We start from the raw sequence: 23,609 nt of genomic DNA, 5'->3' as shown, positions 1-23,609 counted from the left end.
AACTACTTCATCGCCCTTTCTTTATTAACCGAGATGTACAAGTGATGTAATATTTGTTGATCTACGATTATGCAAATATTTTACACACATATATGGAGTATTAATTATTTACAATATTAACTATCCTACAAGATAAAATAGTAATGTAACAAATTCTATTTCCAACATTCCACACAGTAATATTCATATATAATACCAGCCTTTATTATGATAATTAAAACAAGATAGCATATTCGAATAATATAACTCATGTTTATTTTATAAGTCATTTTTATCCATATTACCTATGCACATTTTAATTAACATCTCTGAATACATTATAAAATATCTATTTATCAACTACAAACACTATAAATAATCCCCATTTATTATTTGAAAAAAACAATTCCCATATTCGTACAACAGAATACAAAGAAATATAACATTCGAACAATGCAAAAACACAAATGTCATACTGTCCTTTGTCATGCTAGTAACTTTAGCACAGCTCATTAAGAATTTGCATTATTCCATTTTAAAGGAAACTTAATCGCTTGTTTAAAAATAGCAACGAAACGCGCGGTCTTTCAGTATTAAAATCGGATAGCTGAAACATACAACGTATTTATTACCGGAGGAGTTAAAATTAAGCCGTTAAACCGACGAGCGTTTCTCGATGAGAAAATGCAGTCGCGTAGTAGGCAGCGAAGCACGATTAAGGTTTATTCAGAACTTAATCTGCTCGGGGAATCTGCATTTCTCTGTCGAGAGATTCGCGAACTCGGGTCGATGAGGGTCGCGGAGCGATCGAGCTGGTCACGTCGCGAGTTCCCAAGCGCGCTGCGTGAGCAGCGTTGACTTTTGTCCGAAAACTTAGTCGAAATGCGGTCGGTTCGTTGCTTGAACGACGGATATATACGCTGCTCCATAAAATGTATGTAACACAATACACACACTCTAATCTATTGCTCATAATTATTTATAGTCGTTTAGTTTACTTCGTTAAGAAATTAATTAAGCTTCTCGGTAGATTTATTTTCGTTCGCGATGAAACGAAATAAAATTTATCGTCGTTGAGCGACAATTAAACGGGTAAAGAATTTATAACGAATTGTTTTCATTTCTATTCGTTACATGTTTGGATGGTAGATTCAATTTAATCGAGTCCGATTACATTTCTTTTAAAATCGTTTACGTCAATAGAGGAGAATTATAATCTCATGAATTTTGTAATAAGGTCACTCATCCTATGAATGGAACAGTATGTTCAACAACATTTGAAACAGTGAAAGCTTTATCAAACACGATTTGATAACCTCGGTAATTTCTTTTATAAATGACATTGTCTGTCGTGTAAGTTTGCAAAACCACAGTTTCACGTCGATTCAAATTTAGATTAGTATTCCGTCTTATCTGTATTCACTTACACGCAGTACAGTAAAGAGCCTATTCAATCCAATTCAACGAATTAATTATACATTCAGTTAAAAGGAAATCAGTAAAGTTAAAGCGTCCAACTACAAATTCATCCAATCTATACAAAAAATACAAAACATAACCAGAATAACAATCCACGCGTTCAACAAACCCAGAAGCAATGAAAATCAACGCTAAAAAGAGCAACAGAAAAACCAACCATTAATTCATCAAGACCATCACCTAAAAATATTCATTTTATTCCTATATTCATTTTCGACAAATCATCCTCAAACGAACGATATTAACAAATAATCGCTCTCGATGCAATCATTTTATCTCGACGCAGTAAACCTTAGAAATAAAACAACTCGAATAAATCCAAATTGGAAATCCACAAAGAATCTGTTATCAAAGATCGCGCCGGCGATGAAAGGAGATCGATTGACCTCATCAACTCGTAATTAGACGGGCGTCGAAGTGGGAGTGAGGCTGGCAAATGTCGGAGTATGACGCGAGTATACGATAATTGGCCGCACTCGGTCGCGTAACGTGAAATTTTTCAAGCGTTCCAGTCGGCCGGTCGGCCCGCCACTGATGGTCCCGATGCAGGAGTCATGGGTTCAGAGGTCCGATGCGGGTCTTCCGCACACATCCATATTAAGTGGCTCACTTTCACATACGCGGCCGGACACTGAACGCTCTCAAACGCGAAACGGACACAGAGCCGTTACCGACGTCGCCGCCGCGACACGGCCCTGATCCCGGTCTGATCGCTGCAAAAATATCGCATTTCTCAACCGCGATCCTCTACGTAAGAAGAACGTTCCCAACGAAGTTTTTCTGCCTTCCTCTTTTTGCCTCCTGCTTCCCGATCCGAAGTTTCGCGTGTACAACCGATCGCAGGTGGTTTTGCGCCGGACACTCGTATCGTTTATCCGCGTCGGTTTTCTTGTGACAACACTGGGACAAAAGGAATTTTGTTTTGTACGGTTTATTACAATGGAAATGAAGCACGAGTTCTTGCTCGTTCCTTTTTGCTGGTGCTCCGTCGTGATCTAGATATTCAGATTTGCGCGGACGCGAGGAATAATTATCCCGTATTCTTCGGAATGTGAATATTCCCTTTCGTTCAATTCATCAGTTATTTTCGTATTTTATAGAGATCGCATTGTATTAGCATATTATCCTCTTCTCGAAAAATGCTCACGTAACGTACATTTCCTAAAATCACTTAGAAAAGAAAAATAGAAAACTCGTATTATTTCAAAAATAATTCCCCATTCCACATTTTCCTAAATCATATTAAACCAACATATTAAAAAGACATTTCAAATTCAGATTACGCTATACTCAGTTATCTCGATCCTAAAAATCAAGGTTCCCAAAACCAAGCCCACGGAACACCACTAAAACGAATACAACCCGAACCCACTATCCCCGACGAATCTCCAAACTCATCCTCCTGAAGCAACATCATCTCATCCCACGAGAAATCCCTGCAAAACACCCCGCGCCCTATCCAAACCTCAAAAATCAAATCAGAAACTCAATCTCGTAAACCACATGAACCGAGAGAGTGCGGCGAAGAAAAAGAAGTGCGAGTCTAAAACGACGCCTGTTGCGGCGTTTAAACGGCGGCGGCGCGCGCGCGCGGGGAGCGAGGGAGAGATGTGAACGCAGAAGAAGAAAGAGCGGCTTGGCGGGGAGCGAAGAGTGGCGGATCGAGCCGGGTCGGAGGGATCGAGAGGGTCAGGGGTCACGGGTCGTACGGCATAGCCCTGACCTTCGACCTTATTCCCTTCCAGCTCTTCCCAAGACCCCGCGCAGACCCCTACCAGTTGTACCTAGAAACTCGCCTCTGCCTCGCGTTCGACTCCGGCTTCGAGTCTCTCGACCGTCGACTCTCGTCGTCTGGCTCGCGTGACCGTCCGTCGGGGGTAGGGAAAAAAGCGCCGGCAATTTTTCACGTCGCGTTTCCTCGTTTTCCTTTCTCCGTGATTTCTCGTCGGCCCGCGGACGGGGGTTGCTGAGACGCGTCTTCCGGTTTCCGGGGAGCCTTGACACAGTTCGGTTCCGGTGAACGTTCGCCGGAACAGTGCGACACGCGTGCACACGCCTGTCTTCGTGTGCGAGGTGTATACGTGCAGAGACACGTACCGCGTGTGCGGACACACGGGAGTGCATCTGGTGCTGCGGACGCATGCACAGCCGCGCAGTGCAGCCTCGTGACACGGTGTAACGACGCATCGATTTGATCTTTACAACGGTCGCTGGGTGCCGGCCACACTGATGGAGCAGCCTGTTGTTGTTCGTGGCGGACGATCACGGCCCGTGCGATTCGTATGTAGGCTGGGGCTCGAGCTGATTCGGATCCGGATGAGAGTGGACGTGCTGGATGTGAAGGACGGCTGGTGCTTTCGGGGGATTTCGGGGTGTTCGGATCTCGAGGGGATGACGATTGGCTGGGCTTTGTTCAATTGATTGTGGGGATCGCGGAGGATGTTCTGTGAGTTTTCGGAGTGGGGTCCGATTTGCTTTTGGGTTTTCGGTTGAGATCGAGATCGGCGATTTTGGAGGTTGATTTGGAAGTATTAGGGTTTTCGGTTTGAGATCTTTGATAGTTTGAGATGGTTCGTGTTTAATTTAATTATTGAGGAGAGTTGTTTGGATAGTTGTTTTTGGAAGTACTTAGATCGATGATTGTTTAGTAGATTGATGTTTTTTGAAATCGTCGGTAGCTATAAAAAAGATTTAATTTATACAGTTCGAAGTATCTCTGAAAATTATGTCTCTCGATTCATTTAAACAATTTCTGCATGGATATTTACTTATACTTTTACCAAAAATTCACGTCAAACACTGTTGTCAACGTTTCCCAAAAATGAGAATTTTAATGAATTTTCAAAATTATACTGCGGAGTTTCATACAGATCCCGGTTTTCATTGATTGTTTTACAAAAATAGATTCCAGTATTGTTCATTTTTATTGATAGCAAAATTTCGTCATATTTTACAAAATCGAAACAATAAAGAATACATAGAAATCTGTGGAATACAATAATTATTAACCGAAAAGAGACTTTTGAGTATGAAAACATCCACGAAATGTCGCGGACTGCTGAAAAAGGAGTTGCACGGACAGGAACGGGAAAAATGACGCCGGTGAAAAGACTCTGAGACGTAGAAGCAATTTGTCTGAATAAAAGCTTCAAGCGGAACGATACACCGGCCTGCGAAACCGATTTCTTTCTTAATGGAAGCCACGGTTACGTACGGCCGCGCGATAAAGCGGCTTTACTGCCGATATCCGGAATAATTTATTGTCATTACATTCATCATGGTGACTGTAATGCGCGACACTCGCGTTCCGAGAGAAAGCACCGCATCTGGAGTAATGTTACTAGGTACTAACGCCGATTTACGAGCGACATTTGCCCATGCGTTTAACGGACGCCGTCGACAAGAGATAATTTCACCCGATAATGGACTATCTTTCTCATCAAAGGGAAAATCTACCCTCGCTGAGTAAATGTTTTTGAAAATGGCCCGACATTAAATGCTGGCGCGCAAGGAACACCGTACGATGATATAAATTGCGATTTATTCGGTGATTCGTTTATTTACATTGAATTTTATAAAGTCCCTAACTTACACAGCGTTACAATTTATTTATTCAGAAATGAAAAATGATTATCTTACTCAGAGTATCTCCTCGCTTTCACACGTCGGGCTCTCAAATCATTTCCGTGACGTTCGTTTCGTTAATATCTGGGACAAAATAATTTCGTTTAAATCACTTTCGATATTAAGTTTATTTTCACTTTGGTAAAGACATTTTCATTCTATTATTATAACTTAAATTCTCCTACAACCGAAATTTTCCATATTACTTCGTAGAAAATGTAGTTTTAGCAAAATTTGATTTTTCATACTCGCGTAAATACATAACTTTCGACCTATGAACCGATTTCTATCTTCAATTCTTTCACGTCCGCCAATAAATAAATACTAGGAACACAGAATCTTTTACGAAATCCAAGTTTCAACTAAGAATTATTCTTCCAATGTATTTAAAATGTTACTGGTTGCGCATAAACTATCATTACCGGTCATAAATCCATGAATTTCCGTAGTCCAACGATCATTGTGATCGCGGGCAATCCGTTCGGAGCAGATCGATTCGCCACGCAATCGATCAGCGCGGCTGCCTCGCATTTCCGATCCCGATAATCTATTTCGACTTCACACTTCATTCCGGCGGGGCAGCAGATTAAAATGTAAAACACGAAGGCCGATGGGTTCGATAATCGCGTCGCGATCCCCGACGGTCTACGAGAGCGTTCTGTAAATAATCGACTTTTAGAAGCCGGCTCGCGGATTAATTACGGGGGTAAACGACGGTATCGCGTAATCGTAAATAAAACGAAGTCGACGGGCAATCAAGGGGACCATTCAGCCTCGTGATTAATACTGTTATCCCTTGAGCAACGAGCGGCCGTTCGGCGCTTCATAAGCTGATCCTAGATAAACGCCGCTTCCGATCCGAAAGCGCTTCATTATTGTGTCGTGCTTCGGTATATAGTAATCCGTTTCATGCTTTTACGCCGACCAGATGAATCCGATTCCATTCTCGGGTATTACTCGGGAACACGTCGGCTTCGTTTTGTCCGGTTGATGGACGATATAATTAAATCGCGCTAGAATCGAACAAGCCAAGTGTCACGATCGGCGTTACGATATTGTAAAAATCGGCGGATTTTCAGCGGGTTATATGTTTTCATTAAATACCCTGTTCTTCGTGAAAAAATATTCTTTTCGAGATGATTCAAGACGAAACGGTTAATGGTAATTGCTTGTTTTAGAGATCGTTTTCATTTAACGATCGGAATTTGTATGCCGGTGAAAGGAACGGTTAATAAGAAACTATAACACAAGACATTTATAGGAAATTGAAGATTTTCAGACAACTGTGACCTATAAATTTAGGAAATTTCGTAGATTTTAGACGCGTTACACGGCAATATACAACAGTATACATAACATATCGATAATACAATATTTACAATCTTCACTGGTTAAAAGTGAAGTGTTTAGAAACCTCAGAATCGCAGATACAATTATTACTAACTCCATAATACCAAGCCAAGTACTCAATCAATTTACCCGAGCCATCAAAGAACATAAATGAAAACTTCCATCGTTCATCTTCCTCCTCTATTATATTTCTTTGAAGCTCTCAAACGCTCGGATCAAGTTATATACAGAATTATATTGCCACTAAACACGTCCGGGGGAAAAACTCCGCGCGTCAATTTGCGGGGACGTAACGCCATGGTGTCCCGTTAGCCGCGTCGCGTCGACAACAATAACTGAAATTTGTCCGGCAAGAAAATCAGCGTCGCGCGGTGCGCCGCGGCGACGAGACAAGAAACATCGTCCGCGACGGCCGGAGTGAATCGTCACGTTGATCAGCGGAGAAGTGGCCGAGCGTGTCTCGTTCCCTCGCGTGTGGGTGCATAGGTGCGTAGGTATATATCGTAGGTTACGCGTGGCTCGTGAACGACCTTAGACCACGGTTCGTTAGCGGGGATCGTCCTCCTCGCCCGCCTCGAGGATGACCCGGCGTGGGCGCGGGCCACGCGTCGCTAATTACGAGCAATCAGCCGCGTCTCTATGCAGATCCGGTCTCCAAAGGGCAGCCGGAGAAAGTGATTAGAGGATCGGTTACGTCGCTCCGTCGAACAGATTTTCTTCCTCGGGCTGTTGCTGTCTTATTGAGCGAGCCGAGTCAATGGACACGACGCTGAGAAAATTTATTAACACTAACCGCACCGGGAACCGGTCAAATGACCGGATTTAAAATTCAGCGTTTCCTTTTGTTCATTTAATTTTATATCAATTACTATGTTGTAGGCTTAATTGGTGTTTCAATTTTCATCGTCACTTTTGTTTCTGTTTCCACTCGAAGACGTGTATCGTCTAATTTACTTATCCATATTGTGTAGCTAGTTGTTTGACTAGTTACTGTAGGGAAAGTGCCGGTATCGTTAGTGTTAAATCGTATTACGTGTGTGGAATTTTGAGTTTTTAAAATTTTTGGATTTTGATTTGGTAAGTTGCATTGCGTATGTTCGTGGTACTTTAATTTTTTAATTTTTGTGACACTGTGGGAGAGATACTTCGGTTTAGATGATCATTTTTGGAGTAACTTTTGGAAATTTCTTTCGGTGAATTGACTGATTGAGTATTCTTGATTTTTTTATGTGCATGTGTCTCTGACTTTTGTGTTTTGTTAGTTGGAAGTGAATGAATCGATGACAACTTTATTTACAAATTATTTAAATTTGAATGTTAGTATATTTTATGATAAATGTGTACTGTTTCATGAAAGTATCGTTTTTAAAATCATTCTGAATGTTTACTTTTCTTGAACAATATGTATTCGAATGTATTTTTTTAAGAATGAATATTTTCGCTGTTAAGTTTCCCGTAATATTGCTTCAATATACTTGTAAAAGTTACTAGGAATATATTATTTAAACGTGTTTTGCTTTTCAAATCTTTAACCTCTTTACGGAGCAGATAATTTTGCGCAAGGACAAGTGACTGTGGTTTACTGCGCATACCTAATTCGTCACACGCAATATGACTTTTACTGTTCACGAAAAAAAAATTAGGTCGGTTCGTGGAAAATCATTCACACCCGCCGTTAAACTGTCAATGCTCCCACAAGCTTAAGGACACTTCTGACTAGTTAATTTCACTCTTCAGTGATTCACTTTGCTCAGGCAGCACGGTCGATTGATTTTAATAAGTTGAAGAGTTCGTTCGTTTCCCAGATAACAAATTTCGACTTTATCTATTCTTCCTCTAAACATAAAAATCACGTTTTTTAACCTAAACGTACCTTCTCCAAAAAATCTTCAAATGTAGCCACTTCTATAAAAAAAATACTAATAAATGTTTAAGCCTTTGCGGACGAAGATTCTTAGAAAAACACAGAATCATCAGATGAAGTTAAATTATATATCGATTGCTTAACACTGTTTCTACCGAAGGTGTCGAAAGCTACCTTTTGAAATTTTAACATAAAATTATTTTCAAAGCTTACTCATATATTCTGAATTGACTTTCCGACTTTTTAAATAGCGATTATAAATTAGTTACAGGAAATATCCAAAATTCAATTGAGGAAAACTGATTAAACTGAGAAAATAATTTTAAGTTAAGTTAAGTTAAGTTTTGAAAATGCTGTCTTTCGACACCTTCTGTAAAAATAGTGTTAAATAACAGAAAACAAGGAAACTACACACTGATCTGTTACTGTTCGAGTAATTCAATTATTCGTTTGCGACGTAGTCTTCCAAACACGAACATCTCGTCTCGCCGAGATGTCGACGTTCGTCCGCAAAGAGTTAAACTTTTCCACAATTCACAATCTAATTAAGAAGAAACGACCGTCAGTGGAATGATTAAACGTTTTTGTGACAAAGACGAAACTTCACAGTCCTTTTTACATTATCATATTCCTTGCATCGTAGACCACGCCTTTCTATGCAAATCAAAGTCCTCCATATCTCATTGTAAGTAATTAAAATTAATTGATAATTTGTACTCGTAATTCAGGGCCTCGTTTGATCGCAACGGAGATTTATTAAACCTCCATCAGAATTAGCATACCCTCGTCACACTCTCGCGCTATAAATGTATAAAGTCCACGGCATTATTTATGCGAATTGCGAGTGCATAAAATACGCATTCTAATTTGAATCTTATGACATCTCGCCGAGAGCAACAGCGACAAAAGAGGAAGAAAGTTCGCGTGTACCGTTCTGGAGAAAGTTCGAATCAGAGCTCACCTTCGTAGTCCTGGTTTTATCGAGGTGGCCCCTACCAACGCCGCCTCCTGAACCTCCACCAGCTCCTCGAGGTCCGCCCACAACGCGTGCTCCTTCGTTCCCTTCGCTCCATCCCCGCGAACTCCCACGCCACGTGCTCGTCCTTCTTGCCTCTCTGGTTCTTTTGGTCCACCAGGAAACCACGCATCCTCCATCCATCACGAGCATCTTCATTCACGACTTCCACGTCTGATGAACTTCCTCTAATATTATATAGGGTGACTTCAAGCTGATATGAGACATTTGTAGAAGATACTCTATATTCTAGAATTAATTCATCAGACTGAAATAATTGGTTTAACACGTTCGCTACTAGCGTCACATATTTGTGACGGCTGTAATCCTACATTTTACATAATATAAATGAAATTAATAGATATTGTTATTAGGAATTATAAACTACGACGTTATATTTAGGAACTCAATGACTCGTTGCAGTTTCATTTTTCTAATATTTCGTTTAGAAGGATTATTGGATTGAAGAAAATATAATTGAGGAGACCGTCACTGAAAGAAGCGCTGGTAGCGAACGTGTTAAAGAATTTTCTGTGGTAGAATATGAAGAGATGCTAAAGCAATGTTAGAAGATATTTACGAAAAGGTATATTATGTATTAAGATTAATTACGACTGACTGATTTATAATTAGAATGAATTTTCCAAAGTAATACATTTGGTATAGAAGTCTGGTGTTGCAGAAGACATGTCTATTAAAGGAATGAATGATAGGATGAAAATGTAGAGAAATATTAGGAGATATGTTAGATTTTAAAATCAATTTATTAAAATAAAACATTTGGTTTTAAAAGGTATTCGCGAAAGGATGAAAATAGTTCTAAAATAATCGTACAGAATTGTTAGCCTAATCTTACGATTCGAAACGAACGTGCAAACGTCAATCTTCGCAAACGCGATAAATCTTGTTTGCAAGCCTAATGCTCGAAACAGTAGCTACTTTTTATTGAATTTCAATTACCGCAATTATACTATTGGAGTTCACGGTTCGATAGACGCGAATCGATTTACTCCAGATTCTTACGATTCATTGTTATACGTTCCATGGAGCTGGCGAGATTCTTTCGTCCGCTTTCGGAAAGGCGTTGCCAGCTATTTTGCATGAGTTCTTTCGAAATTCCGCAAGTTTTTCTCTCCCGTTCCAGAACTGTTACGTTACGCCCCTGTAACTGTACCGGTTTCTCGGTCGTAGCTCAAAGGATAAAGAGTGATCGACGCGGTGATCCAGGGATTTATTTCTTCATGGTCAAGCGATGTGGAGAAATGTGGGAACAGTTTGTTTCACGCTTCGGACAGTCCGGCCGAGAATGTTTCCCTCGACACGACATTTCTGTGAGGAAACGCGGTGCAGGAACGTTCGTCTTGCGCTTTCTACTTTCTACATGTGTTCTGCAACCCGATTCGTAACAATTCTATCTCGAGATTTCCATCGATTCTTTCGACATTATAATCTTATCCAGCCGTCAAGAATTATCATATAAAAACTGCTCTATTGATAAATTCGAAGGTTAATAAGATTTCAATTAAATCTCATAAAACAAGCTTCATTTATCGAACAGAAACCTACATTAAATTCATTTATTTTAAAAACGTTTACACAAAAATTTATATAACAGAAGTATTAGGTATTATAAATACATCAGGTCACAAGTATCAAAAGGTTCTAATTCTAAAAATTCCATTAGAACAAGAAACTTTGATCACTCTTAATATTCCCGCACTATCATTCTACTTAATTAACACAAAAAACAATCAAGCTCACCAACTATATTCATCCTCTCCAATAGTTACTTTATCCACACAAAGAACTCTATCTACCCAACTAAAAATCGCTTCCACAAACATCCCCAATCCCCAACTCGTACCCACAAAGGGTTCAAATAAAAACCACCCGTCGTTTCTTCAGTAATCTCGTTGAACCACGCGTACCCGCAGAACGCGTGATCCAGTACGATCGCGATCCTCGGAGAGCCAATCTATCCACGCCAAAGAACGGTCTCGCGGCACGCCCGGAATCATTTCCGTCGACCGCACGATCAACGACAGGAGAAAATGAAAAAGGTATCAGAAGGCCCGACGCGGTCGAACACGGGAATACGAGGGGTCATTACGTGCTCGCGGGCTCGCTAACGCGAAAAACAGTAGCCGGTTCTGCATGCGGGGAAACGACGACACGCCTCGTGTGCGCGAGCCGGGCAGGCCGCGCGCGGCGCACAAAAGCCGGGGAGACTATCGGCACGGGATCGCGCGAAAATAGTACGGTTACGACGTGTTTTATGATAGCCGCGGGTAAGTGCGCGTTCCTTTCTAGCGGCAAAGTGGCAAAACCATCGTGATAAAGGAACGCGCCGCTCGGAGGCCGCAGGAAACCGGCGATGGTGCTGCGCCGGGCTGATCGGGAACCGCGGCAAAAGGGAACGCGGAGGGAAATCCGCGGTTTTTCGTTTCTCTACGCCTTTTTGCCGGGCCGGGTGCCGCGCCTAGCATGGAGATAGTTCCATCGCGGCGTTATAAAACAGTAATCTATGGTCTCCCTGGCGCACGGTCCGCCAGAGGTCGAGAACGACCGGAATCCTGGCCGGGTTTCTACCTTGCCGGACGATTATACTAATCTATTCGAGGAATACTCGCGGAGGAGTTCGGAGATTGAAGTTTTAACACTGGTGCTACTGGATGGGATAACTCCTTGTTCTATGATGTTTAAAAGTCTCGAATTAAATTTGAGAAATATAATTGTCACATTTCTTTTTTGTCATCGATCGTTAATGTTTGAAGATAAGCTGGAGGTAGAATCTGTATGAGATTCTTTGTTGTGATAGTTATTGAGGTTGAAGTACTTTTGTTAGGCACGGTTGTGAAAGACGTTGCAGGGTGAAGGGTTAAAATGAATCATTGATGATTTCTTTTTTTACAATCATTAAAGAGGTATACTTCTTTAAATCTAAAGACATGATTGATAATGGAAAAGTAATAATTAATATATGTTTTTGAAGAAAGTTAGATTTTTTAAACTCGGTTTAAAATTTTTGTCGCTATATTGTAGGTTAAAGGGTTAAGAAATTATTGAAGATGATTTAGTAATATATAAGCCAATTGAAAGTGATTCCAGTGTTAACTGATCTGTTGCTTTCGATGTTTTCTGGAATTGTCGAGGATGTTGTGATTCGGTAACTTTTTTTATTCATATTGGACTATTAATTGATTAATTTAATGTTGAATATTCTCTTTGAAGATACACGTCGTAATTTGTTTGGAAATATTGGACAGTGGGCTCCAATATTGAATTTGAAACAGTGAACTAGTAACAGTGCGAATTTGGACAATATTTGACATTGATTTTACTACAACAAACATTAATGATACTGCAACACCGATCGAAGGAAGTATATAAAATGTTCAGTCTCGATTGGGGCTTCCATTTTCTACCGGAAGAAAATACAGGTAAGATATCTGAAATTCTTCTGTATCTCTAGATAGCGTACGCAAAAACTTTCATTATCTTCATTGCCGATCATTGGTCTACGTATCATCAAATCGTATTAAAATCACTATGGTTTAAGCGATAAGTCTGACGTATTCCGTAAAAAAGTTTAAGTACCAGAAAATATTAACTAAATTTAATTCCTATAATTCAAATCATGATAAGTTCAACATCGTACAATCCTTCCTAGATAGATAGATTTACCTTAATATCGAATCTCCCGAAAATTATCGTATGTTATCAGAAAATGCACATAATAATATGTTTTGCTCGACAACTTTCACTACTCCCTGTCTTCATTATTTACACACAACACGTACTCGTGCGTTCAAAATGCAAACACGATATTGCGAAACAGCAAGACGATTTCCTGGCCAATGTGTATTGTTATTATACGGTGCATACCTCCGTAGTATACAGAATAGACTTTCCATATAGTGTTAATTGCGGCATTTATGGCTTAATACGCCGTCTATCCAACGGCCGAGGACGTTGAAACATGGAGAAAACGAGTAATCACGCGGTTTCATTGGTGCTGTACTCGCCGCTGAGCTGCCTCATGCTGCGCGGTCGCTGGTACCGGCGGGTTTCAATACTCCCGAACACGTGGATGAAGAAACGGTCCCCTCGTGGACCAATGAAAAGCTCGGTAGCAGCGATCCCGCTGCGAACTTTTCTCGTTTTCAACGTTTTGACGTGCCTCGACGTACCGAGTCGCCTGGAATAATGCATAGTTCTACTCAGAGACCAATTAAATCGCATCTCAACGAGAGCCCCTTCATTACTGACTCTACTGATTTAATCATCGTAAATACCAGAGACTGCTGGTATACATTGTAGCTGAGGGACTGTAATTCATGGCAGTCAAAGAAAGGAATGCTCGAAGAATTGATTACAGCAGCATTTGTTCGATCAACTTGTATTAAATATTGTGTCCGATCAATTATTCAACCAATTATCCGGTTGCTTCGAGAAACTCTCGTCTTCATTTAATTTCTAGTATAATCGGTATATGTAGCTTATGATTTCGTAATGATTTTATTCTTACCGTCAAGATCTCTCGATACACTAAATCGAAAATTGGATTATCGAAAATATTAATTATAGTTACAGTGTAATTTTCATAAAACATTTTTTGCAATAATAATTCAGTATTTCTCTTCTTTACGATGTAAATGTCAAGATTTTAATTGAATGTAATATTTATAGATACTCCACCTGTAATAATTTATTGATTTCTTGTTAGCCGGCTTGAGAAAGCTTCGTTCGCAACTATTTCTGAACTACTTTATTAATGTATGAACTTTCTCCGTATTTCTTTTACATATACAATCATAGTGTATTTAAAGCTACAGGCACGTAGATAATTATACTATACCTCCCCACCTCTGCTTCATTGGTTTTGAAACAGTAATCGTCATCGGAACACCGCACTATTTAAAGCTATCGATAAATTGTTTTATTGCTCAAGATCCTTTTATTTCTTACTACCATGGAACTACATTATTTAATCTTTTTCCATTTAATAATAATATTAATTAACAAGCAATATACATTAGCCTTTATAAAGTAATAAATATTACGAACACCTCGTTCTATTCATGAACCACCCCATTCAACTAATGAAGCAGTTTATCTTCAATTTAAATATCTCGCCTGCTTGTCACGGTGTATTTTCACATTTTTCCACCGTGCCCGATCTCATTCAACTTCCTGCTTGGTAGTCAACAGCTCGCTCCCATTCTCTTGGTTTATCAATGTAGTTCTAATCAAGAGAGTATTCGCGCGAGACAGGACGCGCGACCGAGGGAAGCTGTATTAGTTAACCTTGTCAGATGGGTAGGTAGCTACCTTCTAGCTGGTCGTGCATGCTAAGTAGGTTCTTCGTGGGTGGTGCTCCTGACTACCACCTACAGCTGCACTCGCGAAGCGCGCGGTATTCGTCGATCGATCGATCGATATGCGTTCCATCCCCGAGTGATTGGAATTGCTACCCCCACTTGCGCGTTTCGGATTGTCGGACACGCCGACTGAACGATCAGCCAGGTGCATCGTTCTCGTTTGTACCAGTGTCTTTAGTCGTTCACGCCTAATTATTTATTTATCGGTTCGTTTACTTTCGACCACTTCTTATCTATGCACACTTTTAATCAGTATTCTTCTATATTGCCATTCTGTTTGGATTATTATCGTATATTGTAGGTAGTGTATGTTTTTTTGCGTGAGAATCTATGTTTTAAGTCAATGACTTATAATTACAGAGCTCGATTTTGGCAAAAGAGAAATTGATTTTTGAAACAATAAAAGACTGGCGAGGTATATACAGAAAAACGTGTTCTTTTTATATGTTTGAAGTGGTGTCATTTCAATTGAATGTTTACCTTAAATATATTAAACGGCATGCAATTTTCTTACAATATACATAATACTTAAGGTTTAAACTAGAGAATTATATTCGATAGAAGAATTATTTGATCAATAATTTGTATTTTGATTTCATATTGTTCAATAAAAGAATATGATTTTCTCAAATACATAACGATGCGTAATGGAATCGCTATTTTACTGGTTTATAAGAAATATAATGAAATTATCAGTTGACACTTCTGATAACGTTTATTACAAGACCGTTAATCTTGAAAAGTACTTTTTATTCGAAATAGAAAGGATTGCTAAAGGCTAGAGGCATTTAATGAATACATACTACGAAATATCTATATTACAGTATCAATTCATTATCCAATTAAAAGATTCCCGTATTCTTCTCAGCGATTCGCACAATACGAGAATCGTCGTGCATTCACATTGTCAGCCACTTAGACAATGAACCGTAGATCCCACGGGTCTCGATCGGAACCTCGATCGATTTGATTAAAATCTTTCCATTGATTTCATTCGCATCCTCGGTTCCGACATCTAGGGCGGTCCCTTTAATGACAGTATACGGAAAGGGTTGCATCGTGGGTGGTGCGTGCATCTGCATTTGTTCGATTCCGCCGTTTATCCGTCTGCATGAACCCGCTATCGACGTCTCGATCTAACGATGCATTCGATCTGTTTCAGGCTCGGAGAAGAATGGTTTCCCCAACGTCGGTGGTTCCTACACGTGGCGATTTGGTGAGCGCTTCGAAATCAATTAATTATCCTTAATCTCTCCACGGAGAAAAATTACTTTAACCGTAATTTATATCTGAATATATTTTACAATAATTTGCCACTTCCTTCTTCGAATTAAACAAATAATAATTATTCAACTCAAACGATTGAATAATATTATTTTAATAAAAGAATCAGTCTCTGGTGAAGTTTAATATATCGTTATTTAAAATGAAAAAATTTGTATTTTTCATTTAAAGTGTCAATATCTTTCTTCGCCTAGCAATTCTAGATTAACGGTTTTTATCTGTATCGGTAACACTTAGTATCACTATCAACAATTTGCTATCTCTTATCAAGCTTAGAACAGATTTCTAGAGAAATTGATAAAAGGACTAATCTCTGCGACAAATTAAAATTCTCCAGTGTCAATTTCTTCCGATAAACAGCTTCGCTTTCGTTCATTTTTAATATCCACCAGCGAACCATGAAATGTGTTAGGGTTCTCCGATTTTTCAACGCAACGAGACTGATCATCCTGTTTTCATAAATAGCTTACGCGGATCCTATTTTCACGGTTCATTTCGGCCATGTCTTTATTAAAACCACACCGCGCCATACGGATACCGCAAGACGAGGAGCATCGAGGCCGATCAAACAATCATCCCGATAAAATGAATCTCGCCTAGGCTTAATCGCGCGTAACCGAGCCACGTATCCGAAATAAAGTGGCTCCGAACATCCGGGGGCCGACCCCGACGCGCATCGATAGGGAGTCCGGCAGTCGTGGTCGACGCGTTGCGAAACGATTAGGGTCGAACGATTATTCGCGGTCCTACGGAGGAGTTAACCGGTCGTAGAAGTAATAACGCCCGGCAATCTGGTCCGGCAATCGATGAGTACGTGTTTATGTAAATCGAACGAGCCACGACACGAACCACGCGAGCAACTTTTCCTATGCGGCCGGGGCACCAGTGCCCGGCCGGGGCCGGGGATAGGAATGCTTTGTTATCTCACGAGGAAGACGACATATCCTGCTGCACGCAAGCCTCCTTGCTGCTGACCCTGCCGATGACGAATCTGGCCATTCCTTGAAAACGTTTCGCGTCGTGTTTTACGGCCCTTTTTGCATTCGCTTTATCTTTGAGGGAAGGTTCTTTGTATGAGAATTGAATTGAGATTTTCTGTTTGTTGTGTTGGTCGATTTTATTGTGTATGTAATTTTTATAGTTTGATAGCTTGATAGTTTCATAGTTTCATAGTTTCATAGTCTCCTAGTATCATAGTTTCATAGTCTCATACTATCATGATATGATCATTCAACCAGTTTATCACATCTATATTTTTGAATTGATTAACGACTAAATTGTACACAATGTGATCCAATTTCGTCATACACAACGCTCCTTCATTGCATCAAATTGACAATAAAAGATGACTTTGTGTTGCACAAGTCAATCTTACTTTCACTACGTACAAGTTAATTTTCCACAAAGTCATTAAACCCGCCCATTTCAATTGTAAATGAGCCAGCTAATTAAACGGACCTACTTAATAGAGAATAAAAACCCGATTACCATTAACACTCTCAACACGGTAATCTCACGCAATTTTCACGCGCAAATTTAATCGCCGCGCAACACAATGAATCCTAATCCCCTGAAATCAATACCAAACAATACCATCCTTAACTCCAAACTTTCACACGTTCAATTCTCCCGCAACAAGACCAAACAAAAAAAAAACAAACGATCCAAACAGACCATCAAAACCGCAACGAACGGTAAAGCCAAAATCGCCCGTAAAAACAAGGAGCAACACAAACCGACCGCGTGAAAAATCGCCGGTAAATTGGCAGCGTGACGCCAAGCTAACACGCAGCGACGGCCATTTCCTCGTCGCGCGGATCCAATAAAATGTGTCCCGGCCGTCTAATATATTCGATACCCATCACCGCTAAACACTCCCTCGCGCCCAGCGTGGTCGTCGTCTTCTACGCCTAACCGGGCCCGTCGTCGCTCGCGGGCCCTGGGTAGCTCAACGAGCCGGGTAGCTGACAATCCGGCCAGTTATAACTCTTCTTGATCGACGATTATCTGTAGTAAATTGCGCCGTCTTCCTCGCGCGGCGCATCGCAGCCCGAGCACAGATGTAAAGCAGAATAATTGTAGTCATTACTTTGTTAAACAGGGTTTCGCCACTGCTAGCCCTGCTCGTGTCCCTCCGCGAAGTTACCTCTCGACCGGCAGCGAGCTTCCATCCCACCCTCGAGTCGAGCGGTGTCGGTGAACGTGACGCTATAAAATTTTTAGTGCGCCAAGGCGCGCACGGTTGTTATTGGTACGTTCACACACGGTCGCGCGTTTTCAGTCCGGGCGTCGTTAACGGCATAAAATTGCAGCACTTGTGGCATTTGTTTGTCGTGGCAGGGCGAGCCACCATTCGCACTGCGCCGCGCACGTCCGTTTAACCAGAACGAATTGCGCCGGGACCGCTCGCGGTAATGATAGGTATGCTAGAACGTTACCAGTGGTAGCCGTGTCATGATTTTTTCGCTGGTCTTCTTCTCTACCCTTTTCTTCCCACCGGCCGCCCCCACTCTCTGCGTTCAATACGTGCTTTTAGGCGCTGCGGAGAACGGCAGCTGCGCCGCGCCGGATTTATCGGTATGCTCGGCGGCCATTACTCGATTTATGGAAAGTGTCTCCCAGCTGAACGTTTTGAGGGACACTGAGCTATGGATAGTCGAGGACGATCGACGGCCGTAACCGTTTTTCGGCGTCACGGTACATCGACGCGAAGCGGCCCGCCGCGATTTATGAAAGTGGCACTCCGGGGCCCTCCTCGAGCTCGCTCTCTCGCGCGCTTTATTCTTCCTGTCCTCTGCGGTGAACAGTTTCACCGTTTCGCAGCTCGACGTGTATTCGAATCGAGATTCCGGAGTCTGCGTATGGGTGAGGATTGTGTCTCAAATAGATTTGGAGCGGTTTTCGGGTGGCAATTTTTGGGAGGATTTGATTGCTTGTCTTTTTTCGGCTGCTAGAGGGGGTCTTTGATGGTTAATGTGAGATTGTATTATTATCTTGTGGTGGCTTTAGAATATATTTCTTTGGAGTCTTTTCTTTTGTTTCCTTTTCTTTTAATTTAATGAATGAAATGCTTGTTGCAATCTCTATCATATAAAATATTTTTGATATTACCTAGGTATTATCATGAATCAGCTGCAATATTGTATTTAATCTTATCTGATTCGTACTATATTTCTAGATTGCCGATTTTAATAGAACTTTTAGAAACTCCTCAAACGTAACATAAATTTGAAATCGAAGAAAACTGTAATCCACCTATTTAGAATTCTATCGAGGCCCAAATAAAATGAAAATCTCATAGTTTATTAAACTTTCCATTGCACCGATGCAGATGTTCCAGAGCACATGTACATAAAACCAGCAGCCAGGGCAGCTGAGAAACTCGCAAAAGCTTAATGGCAGTCGACCACCTCTGACTCATTTGGCGTGACTCTGGAATCTAGTCCGCGAAGTAAACGCGGCCGCGTTTCATCAGCGCGCGCGCGCGCGCGAGCGGGTTTCGTCGTAACCGTATCAGACCAGACGCAACGGAATCGCATTGTCGTTCGTCGAATCGGAGCCGCGGAGGCCGATCAATTATGCCGGTCGATTCCAGGCCACGAAATGTCAAGGCTCCACCTCGCTGGAATTCTAAGCCGGCCTCATCCTCGATGTCTGAATATCGGGCTCGGACTTGATACACGTGTACACGTCGCATGATCGTCATTGATAATGTTATGCCCGGTGATCCCCGACTGGAATACCGATTCGATCTCCTTCTGCACCGAGAAACGCATCGGCTCGCCTGTAATTAGGCTCTCCCGGGAGGAAAGCCTCTTTCAGTTATAAGCGGATTTTTCTCGAGACCGCGATCGCGATCGGAGATTTATGCTTGTCACGAGAGTCAGCTCGCAAGATTCATTCTAATATCGTCCGGAGAAATATTGCTACGGATATCGCGTATTTTTAGTTATCGCGATGGATTCGTTAATTGATAGAAATTGTACGATACCATAAATTTCCTTATTTCTTTAAAGATGCTTCATTTATTGAAATGATAATCTTCTGTTTGAAATCTTCGAATCTGTACGTGGAATTATTATAGTATTTCAAATTCAATTTACTAGTCGTTAAAAGAGATTTCTAATGAAAATCGAAAAATCAGTTAGTTCGCCTTTAAAAATCATACGAACGAACTGCTATAAATAATTTCTACGAATACAGAAAAGAATACATATATATTAAAAAACACGTATCAGAATCCTCTACGTTAAACTACAATTCCATACACTCCCCAAAAAGCCACCGGTCAGTGTCCATTCAGAAAATCGAGAACCTCCTCCGCCTGCCGAAAGAAAACTACCCAACCAATCAAAAAACACCTGGTCCGAGCGTTCTCCAATCGAAAGGCCGGTCCACAAAGTAACAATCATTTTCACGGTTTGTTGGTTCGGTATCGGTAACCCGTCGGCGGCGTGGCCCACCCATAAAACCCGTGGCACCGCATGTACGTCACGTCCAGCGCGATAATGCAGCCGTCGGAAAGGCGAGGCCAGATGTAAGTACTCGCACGTACGCACACGCGTGTGCCAAAGTATAATAAACATAATCGCGGTAGCACGATGAGAGGAGGCCTTGGCTGTCTCCCTTCGGTCGTGGCCGGCACGCCCACCGTTGCTACCATCGTGCCGTGCAAAGAGAAAATACAGCCGTGGCAATCAACGGTTTTACACCTGAGCATCTACACGTAGGTCGAAGGCGGCCGAAGAAGGGAGCCAAGAGGTTAAGGAAAGGATGGAGAAACAGAACCAGATAACTTCTCTGCCTGTCCCTCTTTATCCTTATCCTCATCCTATCCTCTTTCTCCTCTTCCTCTTCGTCTTCTTCGTCTTTTCTTCTTCTTCTTCTTCTTCTTCTTCTTCTTTTCTGCCTCCTCTTCTTCTCCTTAAGCTTGTGTTGCTTCTGATCCTCGGCAAGTTGCCTCGCCTCGGCTTGTACATCGGCTCGATAGGACCGAGCACGACCTATGCTGAAGGATTATCGACGGCGCATCTTTCGATACGCTCCCGTTGCCTCGACGGCTCCCGTTGCACGTCCTGGATCGATCCTGGCTGCCGCGGCTAGTGTCCTGCACCGCTGTTACCTCGTAGAGGTAACGGTCGCTCGGCTGGGTTATCTACGCTCGCCAAGCGTGATGATCGATTTCGTGGATGCTGGATGCATAGATTATGCTCGGGAGTTCGGACGGGGCGGAGCGGCCTTTGTGTTGCTTGGAATTTAGCGGCAGGGTTTTCAATAGCTTGTGGATATTAGAAAATTGAGGATGGCTGGAGTGGACTGGAACTTCGATGTGGTGGGACGTTCTCTTCGTAGGTTCTTTTGAAAATTGAAAGGTGTAAGGGAATTGAACGCCGGTTCGAGGAAGCGACGAGGTAAAAGGTATTTTGATACGTTAGAATTTTACTGTTTTTCCGTAATGTAGGAAATTATGAGATACGTATCGTATGTTATTTTATTATTAAATGATTAGTTAATTGATTTCATGAATGTTTTTAGTAAACAATGAGTATCTTATCTGATACGATGAATATAATGTAGTTTGATATTGCACAGGTTAGATTTTTATTTTTAGAAGAATATTAGATGAAACTATCGAATCTGCATAGAAGATTAAAATAAATTACATTTCGAATGAAATATTTGAATGTTAAATTAATCTTCTTGATAAGTATTAGGATTCTCGTGATTATATGGAGTCAAGTACGGTAGATCCTGCAGACAAAGAAGGCGCCCTGTATCCTTCGAGACGTATCGAGATGTATCGATGATTATCATTCGAGCGGAAGCGATCTCTCTCTTCGTGGTCACATCGGCCGGGTTGACAAGCCGGCGATCGAATTTCTACGGCATTCCGGAGGGCAATTTCTACGACGTAGAATGATCTCCAGGCAGATATTAGACGCTGGAATATTCCGAGAAAATTTTGCTGCAATTACTGTAATTATTTTCAGATTCCATGTTCTTCATTCTTCCAATCAACATTAATCACTGAACTTAACGTGAACACGAGTTTCTGACAAATTAACCAAGACATACTAGGCTGTACCCAAGCTATGTTCTTAATTTCTTATTCTGAATTTTCTGTTTTAAATTTCAAGGTCTTCATATTATAGTGATTACAAAATTCGTACGAGTTTATTATCACATCTCGTTAAATCTTATTTATTTAAACTTTTTATTTTATTAAGTGTGATGAATACCATAATAATTACAAGAAAATACCGCCGAAGATATTCCTTAGCCCATACGAAGCTAATTGTTGCAGGTTTCCATTATTTTCTCGTCCCCGACGATCATTAATCTGCCAAAACTACTACCTCGCACTTTCAAAAATCGTACCCTATTAAACGAGTTTATTACCCACATCTCAAACATCATAGTTGAATTCCACATTCGAAATATACGACTATCCAAGCAGTCGAAGCAAATTTACAGCACAATATTTACGAGACACAATAAAATACACCAGAAATTTACGATACTCTAAACATCCCCCTAAAATCCGCTCCACTATAAAACCTCCCCATCAAAACCACCGGAACCATCAAAACCATCGAAACCATCAAACTCCGAACAGAAATCTGTGAACTCTAAAAAAGAACCCAACATCGTAATTCCTACGATTGCCGTGCGTTCAAAGGTAAACGCGCGATCATCAATCTCCAGCGCGGCCCAAAAATCTAGCGCAGCAAGCGAGGCGTGAAGGCCCACTTAAAGTGGCACAAACGTCCCATAAATCACTCGACGTCGATAATTATATATCGAATAGTTCATTAACGAATCATACACGTGGCACAGGGCTCCTTCTCCGCGGCGTGTATCGGTATAGTTAAAGCTGGCCTGGGGGGTAATTACACGCGTCTAATGTCAGCGATCGTTAGCTGCGTTCGATCAGCAGCTTCCGCGATCCAGGGTCCCGTGATCACGGATCCCTGGGCGTCCGGTGCATGCCTTTTCGACAGCGATGTAGATCTTCCGAGAAAGTTGTTCGGGTCGCCGGTTATTTGATCAGGAGGACTGGTACCGACGAGTCGTTAGCCGGTACGTGCCAAGATCGAGATTCGACCGTGTGGACACCAACACCGGCCCGGCGCTCGTGCTCCCTGCCCGTATCATCCGGCATACGTGACTCGATCGCTCCGCAACCCGGGGTATATATTCCCCTCGATATATAGGGTGGGGTAATAACTATTGCCACTTGAAATAACTCGATCGGACGGTGTTTCCGATGCGGACAGGGGAGGAGCTGAATGATACACCCGGCCCTGCCCGGTGCCCGGCTGATGCCGATTTGCATGAATGGGAATTTTTTCCGCGTGATTTATAACACGACCGAGTAATTGGCGACTGGGTCTTCTTTCGTACAACCTTGTTTCGCCGCCATTGCTGCGTGCTGTACCGGGCAGCTTGGGAATTGCTCGGAATGAGAGCGAAGTTTTTAGGCTGTCGTTTGATCGAAACAGGAGTAGGGGATTTTTATTCTGGTTTCACAACAGGCGATTCTGTGGTTGTACGAAGAAGTTCGGAATTATTTAGGAAAATAGTGTAATAAACTCTATTTATCGATTAGTCATTTTTTGATCATTAAGATAGG

General features: G+C 41.6%; 1 protein-coding gene across 6 annotated transcripts in view; it reads left to right on the top strand.

The window, feature by feature from the left end:
* Positions 1–23,609, top strand: part of LOC116428526 (uncharacterized) — a 270,836-nt gene that overhangs the window by 11,859 nt on the left and 235,368 nt on the right. The window contains exons 1-3 of one of the 6 annotated variants that reach the window (XM_031980238.2): positions 897–913; positions 12,543–12,751; positions 15,855–15,908. In XM_031980238.2, the coding sequence (XP_031836098.1) occupies positions 12,667–12,751; positions 15,855–15,908 (139 nt within the window). In that variant the 5' untranslated portion in view covers positions 897–913; positions 12,543–12,666. Of the gene's footprint in view, positions 1–896; positions 914–3,259; positions 3,905–12,542; positions 12,752–15,854; positions 15,909–23,609 lie in introns of those variants that run through there. The other 5 variants (XM_076372609.1, XM_076372617.1, XM_076372599.1 and 2 more) reach the window with 5 other exon arrangements.

This window comes from Nomia melanderi, chromosome 1 (assembly GCF_051020985.1).
Source record: "Nomia melanderi isolate GNS246 chromosome 1, iyNomMela1, whole genome shotgun sequence".
NCBI classification, from domain to species: domain Eukaryota; kingdom Metazoa; phylum Arthropoda; class Insecta; order Hymenoptera; family Halictidae; genus Nomia; species Nomia melanderi.
Note: the sequence above shows the minus strand (reverse complement) of the source record. Positions and strands in the feature narration are given on the sequence as shown.